At 54.3% G+C, this 14,340-nt stretch overlaps 1 protein-coding gene across 1 annotated transcript in view; it reads left to right on the top strand.

Moving 5' to 3' along the window:
* Positions 1-14,106, top strand: part of MIDN (midnolin) — a 32,595-nt gene extending 18,489 nt beyond the window's left edge. The window contains 8 exon segments of the mRNA XM_086946694.1: positions 2,737-2,833; positions 2,836-2,928; positions 2,931-3,028; positions 3,030-3,101; positions 3,613-3,652; positions 3,699-3,803; positions 4,638-4,916; positions 13,519-14,106. Of these exon segments, the coding sequence (XP_086802820.1) occupies positions 2,737-2,833; positions 2,836-2,928; positions 2,931-3,028; positions 3,030-3,101; positions 3,613-3,652; positions 3,699-3,803; positions 4,638-4,916; positions 13,519-13,775 (1,041 nt within the window). The 3' untranslated portion in view covers positions 13,776-14,106.
* The last annotated feature ends 234 nt before the right edge of the window (positions 14,107-14,340 follow it).

Below are 14,340 nucleotides of genomic sequence, written 5' to 3'. Positions count from 1 at the left end.
TATTGTGGCTGAGGGGGGATTCGTGCAGCCGGCTCCCACTAATGTCTGCAGGGGATGGGGCTGTTAGTCCATGTATGTAGTATGTATGTGGGGGCAGTCCATCCCCTTTTGGCGGAGGGGGTGAGGTGCAGCTGGCATGCTGTTGGTTGGGGCATACCTTGTAGCGCCTTGATGCATGTGGCGCAGTGACCGTGTGCACAGCTCAGGCGCTCACGTGAGCAGTCTTTGCGTGCACAAGTGCGCAAGGCATCGCCCGTGCAGGGCTGTGTTGACGCAGTGCTCTGACCCAGAGGATTTGCATGCACCGTGCGTTGGTGTGTGCGCGTGCAGGGGTGCGTGGTCCTTGTGTTTGCATTCGCACAAGCAGTGGCGCTATCCCTGCTGTGTGCTCATGCAGTGATGCTGTCCCCAGTGTTAGCATGGTGTTTGCTGTTTGTCTATGCAGTGATGCCGTTCCTGGTATTGGCGCGTGCAGTGGTGCGGTCGCTAATGTTGTTCCCAGCAGGGGGGTGGAAATTAATAAAATATCCACTCGCCCATGGGGCAGGTTGCTTCATAAATCTACTTGCCCTGTAGCAAAATCCACTGTCCCTTTAGTGCCATGTAGTGCGGTGACAAATTATGGCAGCCATCTCACTATACAAGACCTCTGATCTAGCCTCCTGATTATGCCAGGGCTCATACCATAGTAGTGTTTGAATACTAGTAATCCCTTTATGTTGCTACCTTTCCGCAGATCTACATACTGAGCTTAAGGTAGTGGTAAGCGATAGTTCCAAGGTTAGAATGCCCTTTTGAGTCTGTGCAACCTACTAACTTGCATATTTTAAGGGTTTTCAAGAACTCTGTATTATTTTCCCATACTGAGAAAGTTGGAAATTTACTCCGACATGACAGACATAAACCTTCTTCCAGAGTTGGAGGAAAAAGTGGTTGGAGTGAAAGTGAACTTGCAAACACTCAGATTTCCGCATGAGCAAATCTACACCTGCACATTTGCTCATGTTAAAATGCAGTTCAAAAATATTTTCTAGGAGTACCGTTTCTTGTCCTACTTCTGTAAATTCTTGGGAATTCACGAACGCCATATAGCTGCACTTAATGCAAAGATATAGACCATGGGTTCACTTTAGAGTCTTAATATTTGGGCCCTATTTTGGTCTAGCATCGACCGTGACCTTTAGTTATAGTATTCTCTCTCTCTCCCTCCCTCTCTCTCTCTCTTTCTCTCTCTTTCTCTCTCCTCTCTCTCTCTCTCTCTCTCTCTCTCTCTCTCCTTCTCTCTCTCTCTCTCTCTCTCTCTCTCTCTCTCTCTCTCTCTCTCTCTCTCTCTCTCTCTCTCTCTCTCTCTCTCTCTCTCTCTCTCTCTCTCTGCTTCACTGCGAGTGACAGCATTTCTGCTCTTTGCTCTTTCACAAGGAGCATATGGGCACAGAAAGTAGTTTTGCTCAGTGTGAGAAACTACTGAGGCAGTGTGTTTTCTTTTTGGTTTTGTTTTTTTAGACCAAATAAAATATTTTTACTTTTATCATTGTTGTTATGATGGTGAGGGCCCGACAGCTCCCACACAAGTCACACATTGACAAAACAGCAATTTCAGACCTACTGGCTTTGCCAATGCTGGTTTGTTTTGTTTGCCATAATGTTATTGAAACTGGTTCCACTGATTTCCACTATGAATATTTTTGGGCGATGCTTGCATGCATCAACACATGTTCCTAAAGGATGCTGCAAAGAAATGGTATCGGAAATTTTACAGTAGTTTAGCAAAATGTTTTTTATGACATTTGTTTTAAAGCAAAGAATATCTTTCTTTCAAGCTTCTGCAAATATTTTCATCAAATCAGAGAGCATTCTGGGAGCATTATGCATCGCCTCATGTTGCTAAACTTTGAAACCGTGTGTCCACATTTTTATACTGGAACCACTGTCAGTAGTGCATTCAGACCTTACATTTACTGAGAGCGCTCACCCTAATAATAAAGGCTTTCAATTAATGAACCATAAAAACAAGTTTGAACAGCACTAACATATGGGCAAAAATATTCCCTTAACTGCAGGCAGTGCCCTTCCCTGATGCATAATGTGATACTGCAAACTGGCAGCCAAAGGTCTGTGCTGCAGGGGCTGGGCTACTTGTGCCAAAGACAAAATACACATAAAAACTTGTTGCCCTTGACCCCAAACCCTATGTCCTGGGCGTCTGGCTATAGAATTCCACATCCCTGCCCGGTGTTAGCATGGTCTTTGCTGTTTGTCTATGGAATAGCAAAGGAACCATGAAGCCTGAACTGCCAGGCCCAGCTCCTGCCCTGACTGGGGCTGTCGGTCGGGTGTAGCTTGGTTCCAGTGGCCCAGTGAGCATGGCCCCACGTCTGGGCATACCCCTCCCACAGAGGGCGACACACTGAAGTATACAAAAAAGTGATGGGTGGAATGTTTGAATCAATCTTAGCTGCTGCTGATTATTGGGGGGCTGTATCCCTTCCACCGAGTTTGGACGCAGCTCTATGACAATCCTTCTTGATCCTGCTCCAACAGCCAGCCCAAACTGCTGCTTCCTGATGGCGCACGCAGTGGTACCGTCAGCCGCTTGCATGTTCAATGTTTGAAATGTGCCCATGTAGTTTCTGTTATTAGCACATTCTGTGGCACAGTGCTTGGTATTGGCATGTTCGGTGTTGGAAATTTGCTCTATAATTAAGCCTGCTTTTTTTTGTTTCCCCCTTTGCTCAGGTGAATGACTTCCTGTCAGGCCGGTCGCCTCTGACACTCGCCCTCCGCGTGGGGGATCACATGATGTTCGTGCAGCTACAGCTTGCGGCCCAGCAGGGTGTGGGGTGCACCGGCACGTGATCACCAGCAGGGGTGACAGTGGTGGTGCCACGGCCTCCTCTCACTACCGAACTCTACACTCCGGCGCCAACTTCCCCGGGTCCCCGGGGCCCCCTGCCAGCATGGCCCGTCCCCCTCTTTAGCAGGCATGCCCGTGCACTGCACCAGCACCCACTCCGCCCCCGTCACAGCCAGGCATTTTCCGGTCTCATGGCGCCACCACGACAACAGCGAAGAGCAGCACGGGTGCCTCCCCATGTCCTGAGGTGAGTGTAATGTCCAACGAGTACTATCCCCTCCCCCCTCCTGGGCTGCTCCCGACCACCAACCCGGGTCGGTGGTCCATTTGAACCCAAACTTCCTGCCATGGCGTTTGCCTCATTTGGCGTCTTGTGTTGGTCCGGCCTATGGCCGCCTGGTCTGTAGATGGGGTTCTCTTGAGCCTTTGAGTTGGCCCGCGTCAGACTTCATGCTCCCCATGTTACCTCGGAGAGGAGTTGGTGCCTTTCTTGGTCGCTGTGCCAACTGGTTGTCGACCTCTACTGACCGGAGTCAGTTGTTAGTGCCCTGGGAGATGGTTCTGCACTTGCCATGGGTGCCAACCACATTTTGGGCCTGGTCTGCTTAAGTCCCCAGGGGAATGGGCCCCCGCTTGCCTAAAGCCATTGACCCCACCCCACATCTTTCGCCTGAAACCAGCCCGCAGCATGCCACCTTGCCCATGCAAAAGCCTGCCAGCGTACACAATATGTGGACCCACTTCTCTCCTTCTTGCAGGTGGGGCGCAGCCCGAGGACCAGCAGCACGAAAAGCACATGTAGCAGTAGCACCGGTAGCAAGCACAGGCAGCAGCAGCAGCACAGCCAGCAGCAGCAGTACGCCTCTCAGCAGCCGGTCTCGCAAGCCTGGAGCAATCATTGAGAGCTTCGTCAACCACGCACCCGGGGTCTTCTCAGGAACCTTTTCTGGTAAGGCTGGTGGCAGCTTTCCAAGAATATGGGACTTGTGTCTGCCGGCAGCATAGGCATTCGAATGTCTGCTCCAGCTTAGGAACGCGGGTCTGACACAACATAGGGGGAGCAGGGGTCTGCCGGCAGGCATAGGGGGGGCAGGGGTCGCCGCAGCATAGGGGGAGCAGGGGTCTGCCGGCAGCATAGGGGGAGCAGGGGTCTGCCGGGCAGCATAGGGGAGCAGGGGTCTGCTGGCAGCATAGGGGGAGCAGGGGTCTGCTGGCAGCATAGGGGGAGCAGGGGTCTGCCGGCATCAAAGGGGGAGCAGAGGTCTGCCGGGCAGCATAGGGAGTGTGGGTGTGCCACAGCATAGAGAGCACGGGGTGCCAGCAGCATAGGGGGCATGGGGGTTGTGCTGAAAGGAGGCTCAGGGGTCTGCCGGCAGCATAGGAAAGCAGAGGTCGGCCAGCACCATAGAGAGCATGGGGCTGTGCCGAGAGCGCAGGAGGCATGGAGGTCTACCAGCAGCATAGGGGGTGTGGGTCCTGCTAGCAGTATAGCTCCATAGGGTGAGGAAAACGCTAGGGGGTGTAAGAAATAGACCATGGTATGCATATGGGTCAGGAGTGGGCAGTGGTGTGGTTTCTTTGAGTTTTAGACCAGGATCACACATGGGTCTGGGGTGGACTGTGGTTGGGTTTGATATGCACGCCTGGGACATGGCGTAAGTCTGGGGACACGCACTGCATGGGTCTAGGAGCACTGTAGTATGCCTTATGGGGAAGCCTTGACTGACCCTTGTTGTAGCAGAGGTGGCTTGCTGTTATACACGTTTCGTCTCTTCTTCTTCAGGCACTTTACACCCCAACTGTCAAGATAGCGCCGGCCGGCCCCGGCGGGACATTGGCACCATCCTGCAGATCCTCAATGACCTCCTAAGCGCAACAAGGCACTACCAGGGCATGCCACAGTCCCTGACGCAGTTGCGGTGCCAGACGCAGTGTGCCGCTACCTCTCCAGACACTTCCTTGGACCTCAGCAACAAAACTACCTCAGCAAAGTCCGAGCCACAGCCCCTGCACCCGTTGGTGCAGTGCCAGAGTCAGATCCGCATGTGCAAGCCATGGGTGAGTGGCGCAGGAGTTACACCTACCAGGTGCCCTTCCAGTACAAGGCTGTCTGTGCCTGGGCTGTACCCGACTGTGTAAGGGAATCTCTCCAAAGAAATGAATATGCTAATATTACGCTGCTTGCATACTGGTTGACCGGTACGACACCATGTGTGCCGAGTGGGTTTGGTACGCTACTGCATGTGTGCCAGGGTCGGTTGGTTGGTATGACTGCATGCATGCTGCGGTGGGTTGGCAAGGACAACACTGCATGTGTCCTGGGTTTGGTTGGTTGGTTCGACTGCATGTGATGTGGGCTGGGGTGGGTTGAGTGGAACGGCTGAAGCAAGCTGTGGTGGGTGGCAGGGAATGACACTGCATGTATGCCTGGTTGGTACGACTGCATGTGTGCCATGGTGGGTGGGCTGCAGACCTTTGGACTTGTACCCTGGAAAGAACTCTTGCCCCGGACTAATGGCTGCAGTGGGGTGGGGACTCCTGGTGCTAGGGCGAGTAGCCTTGAGTTTGGGAGGGCTGCTCTTACTCCTTGCTGTAGTTAATCGAGCAAGAATACCTGATTTCAGATGTGGTGTGGGTGGCACTGATGCGACCACCACAGGAGTGCAACTCAGGGCACGTTGGCAACGAGGAACCAGGCGAAGATTGCTGCAAGCCTCTGGTCGTCTGGGGAGGTCACTTCTGGTCCATACCTGCTCGGGCAGAGCCACTGTACTGCAGCGGGCAGGGTGGGCATTCTTAGTGGAAAGGTGTGTGTGGTCTCTCTGTAGCTCTCACAGTGAGGGCATTGGGTGCAGTCACCGTGTCTCTGTCTGGTTCAAGGCTTGGTCCTCTGTTCTGCGTTGCCCTCTGCTCAGTCTGCACTGTGGCTGTACTGGCTCCTTTCAGTGGGCGTCTGCTCAGTCTGCCTCCAAAGATTGTCTGTTGCCGCAAATGACCAGTGTGGACCTTGGAGGGGACTATCTACCTCCAACCCAACCACCTGCCACCTTCTTGGACTATCCAAGGTAGTACATGGTGAATCCACAAACCTCCTGCGAAGAGGAAACCTTCGCCTTTTATCCCACGGGTAGAAAGCGTATTGGACAGGCAAGCCTGCAGGAAGTGACACATGTGCAAAGGAGAGCCCAGGTTCAGGACCACTTGCTTCCATTCCAGAAAGATATGCCCAGTGCCAATCACCCAGCTGCAAACCTGGCAACAGCATCCGATGGTGCCTGGAGTGAGTTCACGTTCTGTGCAGTTACTATCAGATGCTTTCAGCATCATTGACTCCAGGCGCTTCAAACATTACAGGATGCTTTTTCCCTGTGGGGCTAGACTTCGCACGGTTAATGATGCCCCTTAGTTTGGTACACAAACTCCAGAGCGTCCAGTAGAGTTGTCCATAACTTTGGGACACAAGCGAGCTCTTTGGGAAAGACTATCCGTTCTCCTTTGACCTCCTTGAAGTTCTGTGGCCCAACACTGAGAACCAGTGGTTGTTGGACAAGACGTCTCTGCTGCTGCCCTCGTTTCAGGCCTGGGAGGACTCGAGAACTGAGGAGAAAGCCTGCTGTGGCTGAGACGGTGGTGAGTGGTCCTCAGGTACTGACAGGATTCCTGCTCTCCCTCCCCGCCAGCGAGGCGTCCCCACTCCTGGACTGGTGCTGCCTTCCCGATAAACACCAAGTTTGCATTGCTGTGTCCTTTGCTGTGTTGGGAGTTTCTGCTCCACGGGTACTCTTACTCTTGTCGGGTGCGAACACCCTCCAACCCTCACCTAAACATCCCCATTAGCCTGGTAAGCTCTGCCTTGCCCCCCTGTCTCGTCTGGGAGCGGTGGTCGCGGTGTCTTTGTAAATGATGCAGTCTGTTTTGAAGACGGTGCGGGTGGCGCGGAGAGCCACTGGAGTTCCGTCAGGATGGATTTGATGTGATCACTCCCTTTTAGGTCTTGGATGAGACGTGCTGCAGCGTGTAAGATGCCTGTAAGGGTGCTGAGTTGGAACCTAGAAGGCCCCTCCATCCAGATGCAGGAAGATGGGGGCATGAACAGCCAGTCTGGAGTCCCTTTTATGAGCAACTCTTTGACTTTCTTTAGAAGAGAGAGCGCCTCCCAGGCTTCCCTTGTGCGTCTTGGACAGTGTGTTCCTTGAGGGGGAGGTTGGTGTCCACAGTAATTGATACTTGTATAGCGCACTACTCACCCGCAAGGGTCTCAAGGCACTTGTACGAATACCGCTGTGGAACCCATCCTGGCTTTCCATGTGAGGCGTCCACTCCTGGGCACCCCCAAGTTGAAGCCAGGCATCCTTAGCGTTGTGGGGGCCGTTGTGGAGATTAAGCAAGCTATTGCCCAGAGTTGCAGAGTGGGACTCCATGATTGGAATAGGCACCGAGGCGAGAATTATCAGGTCCGTGGAATTTTGAGCCCAAGACCCACCGAGGCGGGGAATTGAACCCTGGTCCCGGGCCAGACCTCTGCAGCAGGGTCTGCCGCTCTAATCATTGAGCCACACTTCTCCACTCCTCCACAGTGATTGCAAGTGATGTGGCATTCCGTGGGAGTTGGGGTTCATGCCATTGAGCCAGGTTTGTACTGTAGTTTGTAGTTCTTGGCAAACAGGCCACTGTCTTGGTTGGTTTGAGCTTCGGGTGTTGAACGTCCAGTCCTGGATGGTGTGCCGGCAGTGTTTGAGACGTTGGATGTCTGAAGCAGACGAGACTTTCTAGCAGGGTTGTGTCTTCGGCATATTGGTGAATCTTGATGCTGTTGTCTGTGAGTCGAGTACCTTTGGAGTTGACAGGAGACAGCCTGGAACCCTGGGGGGCTCGCACCTGATGAGGAAGGGGCTGTACATCGTCTCTTCCAGGAAGCTTCGTGTGGCAGTTTTTTCCATATGGGACGTGCATGTGTCTTGGTGCCTTACAGGCACACCCACCCCCTCCACCTGAAGGTTACACCGGTCCTTTCCCCGGAGGCTGTCCATGGGCCGTGTGTAAGCGTTTGAGGTTCATGCTGCGACAGCCTCTGGATGTTTACTGTGTGTCTGTGTGGCCATGTGTGTTACTGTATGCATGCAGGGCTGCCCTGGGTGCGCTTCCATTCACTTGTGTGTATTTCATTAGGCATGTTACATTGCAGCCTGTGTACTCCTGCCCTCCGCTATTTTGTGTTTTTACTGTGTGTACGTGTTCTTGTATGATACCCAGCTGGTGGTGACCCTCTCACACCCTCACCAAGATCCCTCCGATCTTCACAGCTGTCTCACCGAAATCCACAGCTGGATGAACACCTCAGCGCTGAAACTGAATGGGTCCAAGACCGAAATCCTGCTGCTCGGTCATAAAGGGCCCTCCTTGCCGCCGAACATCTGGCCAGACTGTTTAGGTGACCCCCCTGCCCCCAAGGATGAGGTTAAGAGCCTGGGCGTATGGCTCGAAAAGTATCTGAGCTTCAGAACTCAGGCCAAAAAGACGGCAGGAATATGCTTTGGACTCCTCAGGGCATGTAGGAAGGTCTTCCCTCTGCTTCCTGCCACTTCCCGGAAACTATTGATCCAGGGCCTCATCTTGGCGAGGCTAGATTACAGCAATGCAATCTACCTGGGCGCCCCGGAAGCTACACTCAATACCCTGCAGAGAATCCAAAACGCCGCGGCCCGACTACTCACTCACACCCCCGCCAGATCTTCGGCAAAGCCAGCTCTGAAGCTTCATCACTGGCTTCCAGTCAGAGAAAGGGTTGCTTTCAAGGCCCTCTGTCTGGCCCACAAACTTCTCAATAACAGAGGACCACCCATCCTCAAGGATTTCATCATTCCCTACAAAGCGACAAGAGCTCTTCGATCAAGCGGAGAGAACCTCATCACCGTCCCCAGAGTAAAAAAAGCTCGGTCTGGAGGACGCCGCTTCTCGGTACACACGGCCAAACACTGGAACAGTCTCCCCCGGAGACTAAGAACCGAACCAAACCTCCTTCAGTTCAGGAAGGCTCTGAAAACTCTTCTCTTCCCCTGACTCCTCGTCCCTTCCGCTGCTGTTCCCTCCTTAGTCAGGCTCAAGCGCTGGGATGCTCAAGGGTTACTACGCGCTCTACAAAAACCTTAAATAAATAAATAAATAAATAAATATGTATGTATGCCTGCTCTAGGGTGTGCTGCGTACGCGTGTGTTCGCCCCCAGGAATGTTACCGTGTGAGCTCACGCTGTGTGCGCGTGACCCAGGAGGAGTTCCGGTCTGTCATGACCGCATGTGTCCTGTATGCATGCATGACCGCCCCATGGTACTCTTCATATGTACCCCCGTGCTGCCAAGGGTGTACGCCAGTCGCACCTAGAGTTGGCGTCGGGCCGGTTCTCTCCCCGCATCACCGGTGTTTTAATGTCCCTGGCAGTAGAAAGATCGCCCCCCCGTCACATAAAGCCGGTATTTTTAGCCCTCACTCGTCCATACTTGAACCTGCAGATATAAATAGAAGGCGCTGTATGCGCCGTGCGCTCTGCGGCCCACGCTCGCGCATCGACCCCGCACTGATGAGCGGAGACAGAAAAGTCTGTTACAAATGAATATTTCCCATTCTGTTTAATATCCGATTCAGCATCTCGTCCGGGCCTCTGCAGACTCTTGAAACCATAGCACATCTTGAAAGGGGGCCACCCTGGTCGCAGCCGGTGGTTGGTCCAAGGCCACGTGCACTCTAGGCAGGGCGCCCCCGCCCTGGTCCGGAATCCTGCTGGCACCGGCTCAGACGCCCCTGAAACAAGCGTCGGGCTGGGCTCGCAGTCCACCCCGCCGGCGCCCTTCCTCTCCTGGTTTGTTTGGTATGCAGGCCCACGCCCCACCCTGCTGTGCGCCCCCCCAGGGTCTCCCCCCACCCTCTGGAGCACACAGGATCTCATTGAGGCAGGCCCTGAGGGGGGTGGGGGTGGGGGAGGGGCGCCTCTGTCAGTGTGGGGGAGTGGTAGGCAGCCGAGCTGACCCGGGGCTGGCCTGCTGCCCTACTCCCCCGCACGCAAGGATGGTATTCCCCCCGCCCCCAGGGAGGCGGTGGGGGCCGGACGCTGCCTCAGCTGGGGTGGACATCCATCACAGACCCGCCAGTGTGTCTGTGGGAGGGAGGGGGGCGCCTTCAGCTGGACAAGTCATTAAGGCCCCGTCAGCCCTCTTCCTGCGGAGGGTGGGGGGCGCCATATAGTGCTGATGGAGCCTAACGCCTTCTCTGTAGCGCCCAGCAGGCCGTGTTTGCGTCAGAGCGCTTTAACACGGAACCAGATGCCTCCCTAGGATACACCTGTGGTAGGTGCGCCGTGAAGGGCGTCCAGTGACCCCCACCATGGAATTAAGACCCCCGTCCTCCTCCACTGCCCAGAACGCCCCCCACTTACCTCTACTCACTGGTCCTACAGAACCTACAGGCTCATCTGACCCGCATCTCCTGTGTCTGGGCGGGGGTCAAGGCTTCCCCTTCTGGAACTACCCCCGATCTATGTCCGTGCCTCCCGGGCCTCACTACCTGTGATCTCCAAAAGCCACCCAGGTATCCTGTAGACAACATTCAGCCTACCGGTCCCCCCTCCCCCTCCCCCCTCCTAATCCTATACACAGGCACCCGGTTATTCTATGGACTACGACCAGGCCTATCCGTCCTCTCTGCCTATCCTATGCATGGCTCCCCCCGGTTATCCTGTGGGTATTGTTCGGCCTCCGGTCCTCCCTGCCTCCTGTGCACGGTCACCCAGTCCCCCTGCACTGTGGTGCAGGGTGTGCGTGAAATGGCTTTGGAGCAGCGCCCCGGATGCAAGCACCTCTGAATCACACCCTGGGCTTCGAGGCGCTCCCTGGGCGCACTAATGTAAGAGCTGGCTCTAAATACCGCAGGCCCTGGAGCATTTATCGAGCCAAGAATAGAAACACGTGACTGCTGCAGACAGCTCCCGGAAGCAGGAGGGAGGAGAGGGGAGACACATTCAAGAGCTCCTGGCTCCAAACACAGCAGAGGAAAGGAGAGGGGAGCTGCCAGAGACTCTTTAGCGCGAACTAGACTCGAGGTATCGGAGCGCTTTACATGAGCACCAGTTGCGTTGCATGAGGACACATTCAGTCTTGTTGGGCACAGGGAGATTCAGTGATTTGCCCAGAATCCCAGGATGTTGAGCGTCGTTGCCGAGACTCAAACCTGGTTCCCCAGCTCCGAGGTCGACCGCCCTAGCCGTTAGGCCACATTCTCTCATTCTCAACTCCTGGCTTCAGACAGTTCATTAGAGATTAGGAGAGATATTTATATATCCCAAAAATCAAACTCAACGGGAGTTGTGTGAGAGAGGGGCATCCCCTGCCCCACCCCCGCTTCCAACACAGGAGGAGAGGGCGAGAGGGAATATTAGACCGTTTCCATGCCTGTCTGATTTTTACTGACCAGCTGTGTGGACTGTAAAGGTGTGTTGGGTGTGGACTGTAAAGGTGTGTTGGGGGGGACCAGCTGTGTGGACTGTAAAGGTGTGTTGGGGGGGGGGGGGTGGACCAGCTGTGTGGACTGTAAAGGTGTGTTGGGGGGGACCAGCTGTGTGGACTGTAAAGGTGTGTTTGGGGGGGGGACCAGCTGTGTGGACTGTAAAGGTGTGTTGGGGGGTGGGGGGCCAGCTGTGTGGACTGTAAAGGTGTGTTGGGGGGGGGGGGGACCAGCTGTGTGGACTGTAAAGGTGTGTTGGGGGGGGGGGGGCAGCTGTGTGGACTGTAAAGGTGTGTTGGGGGGACCAGCTGTGTGGACTGTAAAGGTGTGTTGGGGGGTGGGGGGCCAGCTGTGTGGACTGTAAAGGTGTGTTTGGGGGGGGGACCAGCTGTGTGGACTGTAAAGGTGTGTTGGGGGGTGGGGGGCCAGCTGTGTGGACTGTAAAGGTGTGTTGGGGGGGGGGGGACCAGCTGTGTGGACTGTAAAGGTGTGTTGGGGGGGGGGGGGCAGCTGTGTGGACTGTAAAGGTGTGTTGGGGGGGGGACCAGCTGTGTGGACTGTAAAGGTGTGTTGGGGGGGGGGGGGCAGCTGTGTAGATTGTTAAGGTGTGTTTGGGGGGACCAGCTGTGTGGACTGTAAAGGTGTGTTGGGGTAGGGACATACTCCAGCAGTGGTGTGTATTGGTTAGTGTGAACGTAAGCGGAGTATGAGTAGTCCAGTCTGTCGTGTATGGCTGACGGCGCTGAAGCTTCACGCTGGGTTTCAGTGAGCTAGGCGCTCTTGTCCTGTGCTCGGCCTGTGCAGGTTCCTCTGGGAATGGGAATTGTGGGATAAGACTTGACTGTCAGGATCAGGAGTGATTCAAGTTCTTTGGCAGAGGGTGTGGTGCTTCAGGCGTGGGTTTGTGGCGCGGCGTAGTGTATCAGGAGTATTGCGGAGAGCAAAGATGGAGGCTAAAGAGGCTCCACCCTGAGGCGGTGCGGGACTGGCTGAAAGGTCCAGCAGGATGGTGCTGCTACGTGCCCCTAATATTGGCAGTTGTGAGTTTTTATTTTCATATGGTGGGGTGTGGATTCTAAGGCTTGTGGAGGGAGTTGGCTCTTCTACAGACTGAGTCTGCGGAGCCCACTGGAGCATGGAGGCTGGGCAGAACCATTGTGGAGAAGATGTGGTATCATAATGCAGGGCATCTCAGAGGAACGGAAACAAAAAAGGGACTCCAGGCTGGGCAGCCATCTTAGCTTGGGGAGTTTCCTTTTACAGTCAAGGGCCCTAAGCAGTAGAGGGTTTGATACGTCAAAATTTTGGTTCGTGACCTTACCTTTCACAAGAAATATTTGAATCAAATGGAGTTAAGAACAAATAAAACATACTGAACTGAAATCGGAGTAATTGAAGTCCAGGCATTTTTTGACTGCATGCCTGTCAGTCTCAAGTCCCATTTGCCAAGAGTCAGGAGTGTGCTCTTTAATGCATGCTTAAATGTGCTTCTGCTTTCACGCAAAATCTGTGCTTTTGAATGTTCACTATATATTCAATATTTTCAGGTGAGGCGGTGGAGTAGGGCGTTTTTGGGGCTTTATTTGGGAGGACTTGGGCTTGTTTTGGGCTTGTTTTTGAGGGGATTGCGCTTGTATTGTGTTTCTTTTCGATGGGATTGTGCTTGTTTTGGGCTTCTTTTCGACGGGATTGGGCTTGTTTTGGGCTTCTTTTTGAGGGGGATTGGGCGTGTTTAGTATTAAACACCTGTCCACGTGCTATGTGTGGGGTTCAGGGAGCCACCTGAGACTAGTGAGGGTGGGTGATGGTGGAACTGTTTGTAAGCTAACTGAATAGGATGTGCAGGAGGAGAGATGGTAACTGAAGGGGCAGGCTGTGGAGTAAGAAGTCCATGTGAGGGAGACGGCTGAAGGTTCTGTGTATTCACAGAACCAGGCTGGAAAGACCCAGCCCCCAGCAGGAGTGATAGCAAAAGGCTACATGAATGAAGGACATCCTGGTACAGAGGCTGGGGCAGTCGCAAGGTTGCAGACCACGTGTGGTCTGTGTCAGTGGGTGGTAGGGGTGTAGGGGTCTAGGATGGGATCGCGGTCCCAGCCCCCTGGTCTTGGTGCTGCACCCTCCTATTGTTCTAAGGCTCCTTTCTAACAATCACTCCTATTCTCTCCACAGGTGACCGCTTGCGGCAGACTGAGAACCGCGCCACGCGCTGCAAGGTGGAGCGACTGCAGCTCTTAATGCAGCAGAAGCGCATGCGCCGGAAGGCTCGGCGCGATGCACGTGCACCCTACCACTGGCTGCCCAATCGCAAGGCAGCACGGAGCAGCAGCCATGGCAGTGTGTCCAGTGAGGGCAGCCTGGACCTGGAGGACATGCTCTGGAAGCCCGAGGTGGCGGCCGACATGCCGTCCGAGTTTGTGATGGCGTAGCACTCCATCACACGCTCCGTTATGTGGCAGGACGCAGTTTGGGACACTTGGGGGGGGCCTGTGGAGGAATTGCGTGGCCTTCAGGGACCAAGATCTACGTGGATAAGGGTCTCGCCCAGTGGACTCCGCGCACGCCTCGCCAGGATCCGGACTAGCCCCTGAAGGCTGCAGCGCTTGGTGGACCCACGTTTGTGTGTTTTTGATTTGTTTTCTTTCTGGTGGGATTCTGGACTGTGAAAAACTCTAACCAAACTGAGGACAGCTTAAAAATGGTGAATCATTTTTTATTATTGGTTGAATAAAAAGATCCATGTGGACTGTAAACTGAGAACTTGGCAGCCTTACAGACTAGATTGGCAACGGTTTCCTGTGCTGGAGTATGCCATCCGGTGGATTTGGGCGGTCAGGGTTCTTTGGTGAAGTTTGGGTTTTCTTTGGTGCCCTTTCCCTTTGGAACAGCAGACCTAAGGTGGATGAGAGGTGGTAAGAGGGGCACACACAGTCAGGTGTCCCTCCAGTAACCCTTTCACCCCCAATGTAGCAATGTCTGCTGCGTCTCACACCT

This window comes from Lissotriton vulgaris, chromosome 12 (genome assembly GCF_964263255.1).
Source record: "Lissotriton vulgaris chromosome 12, aLisVul1.2, whole genome shotgun sequence".
Taxonomy (NCBI): domain Eukaryota; kingdom Metazoa; phylum Chordata; class Amphibia; order Caudata; family Salamandridae; genus Lissotriton; species Lissotriton vulgaris.
Note: the sequence above shows the minus strand (reverse complement) of the source record. Positions and strands in the feature narration are given on the sequence as shown.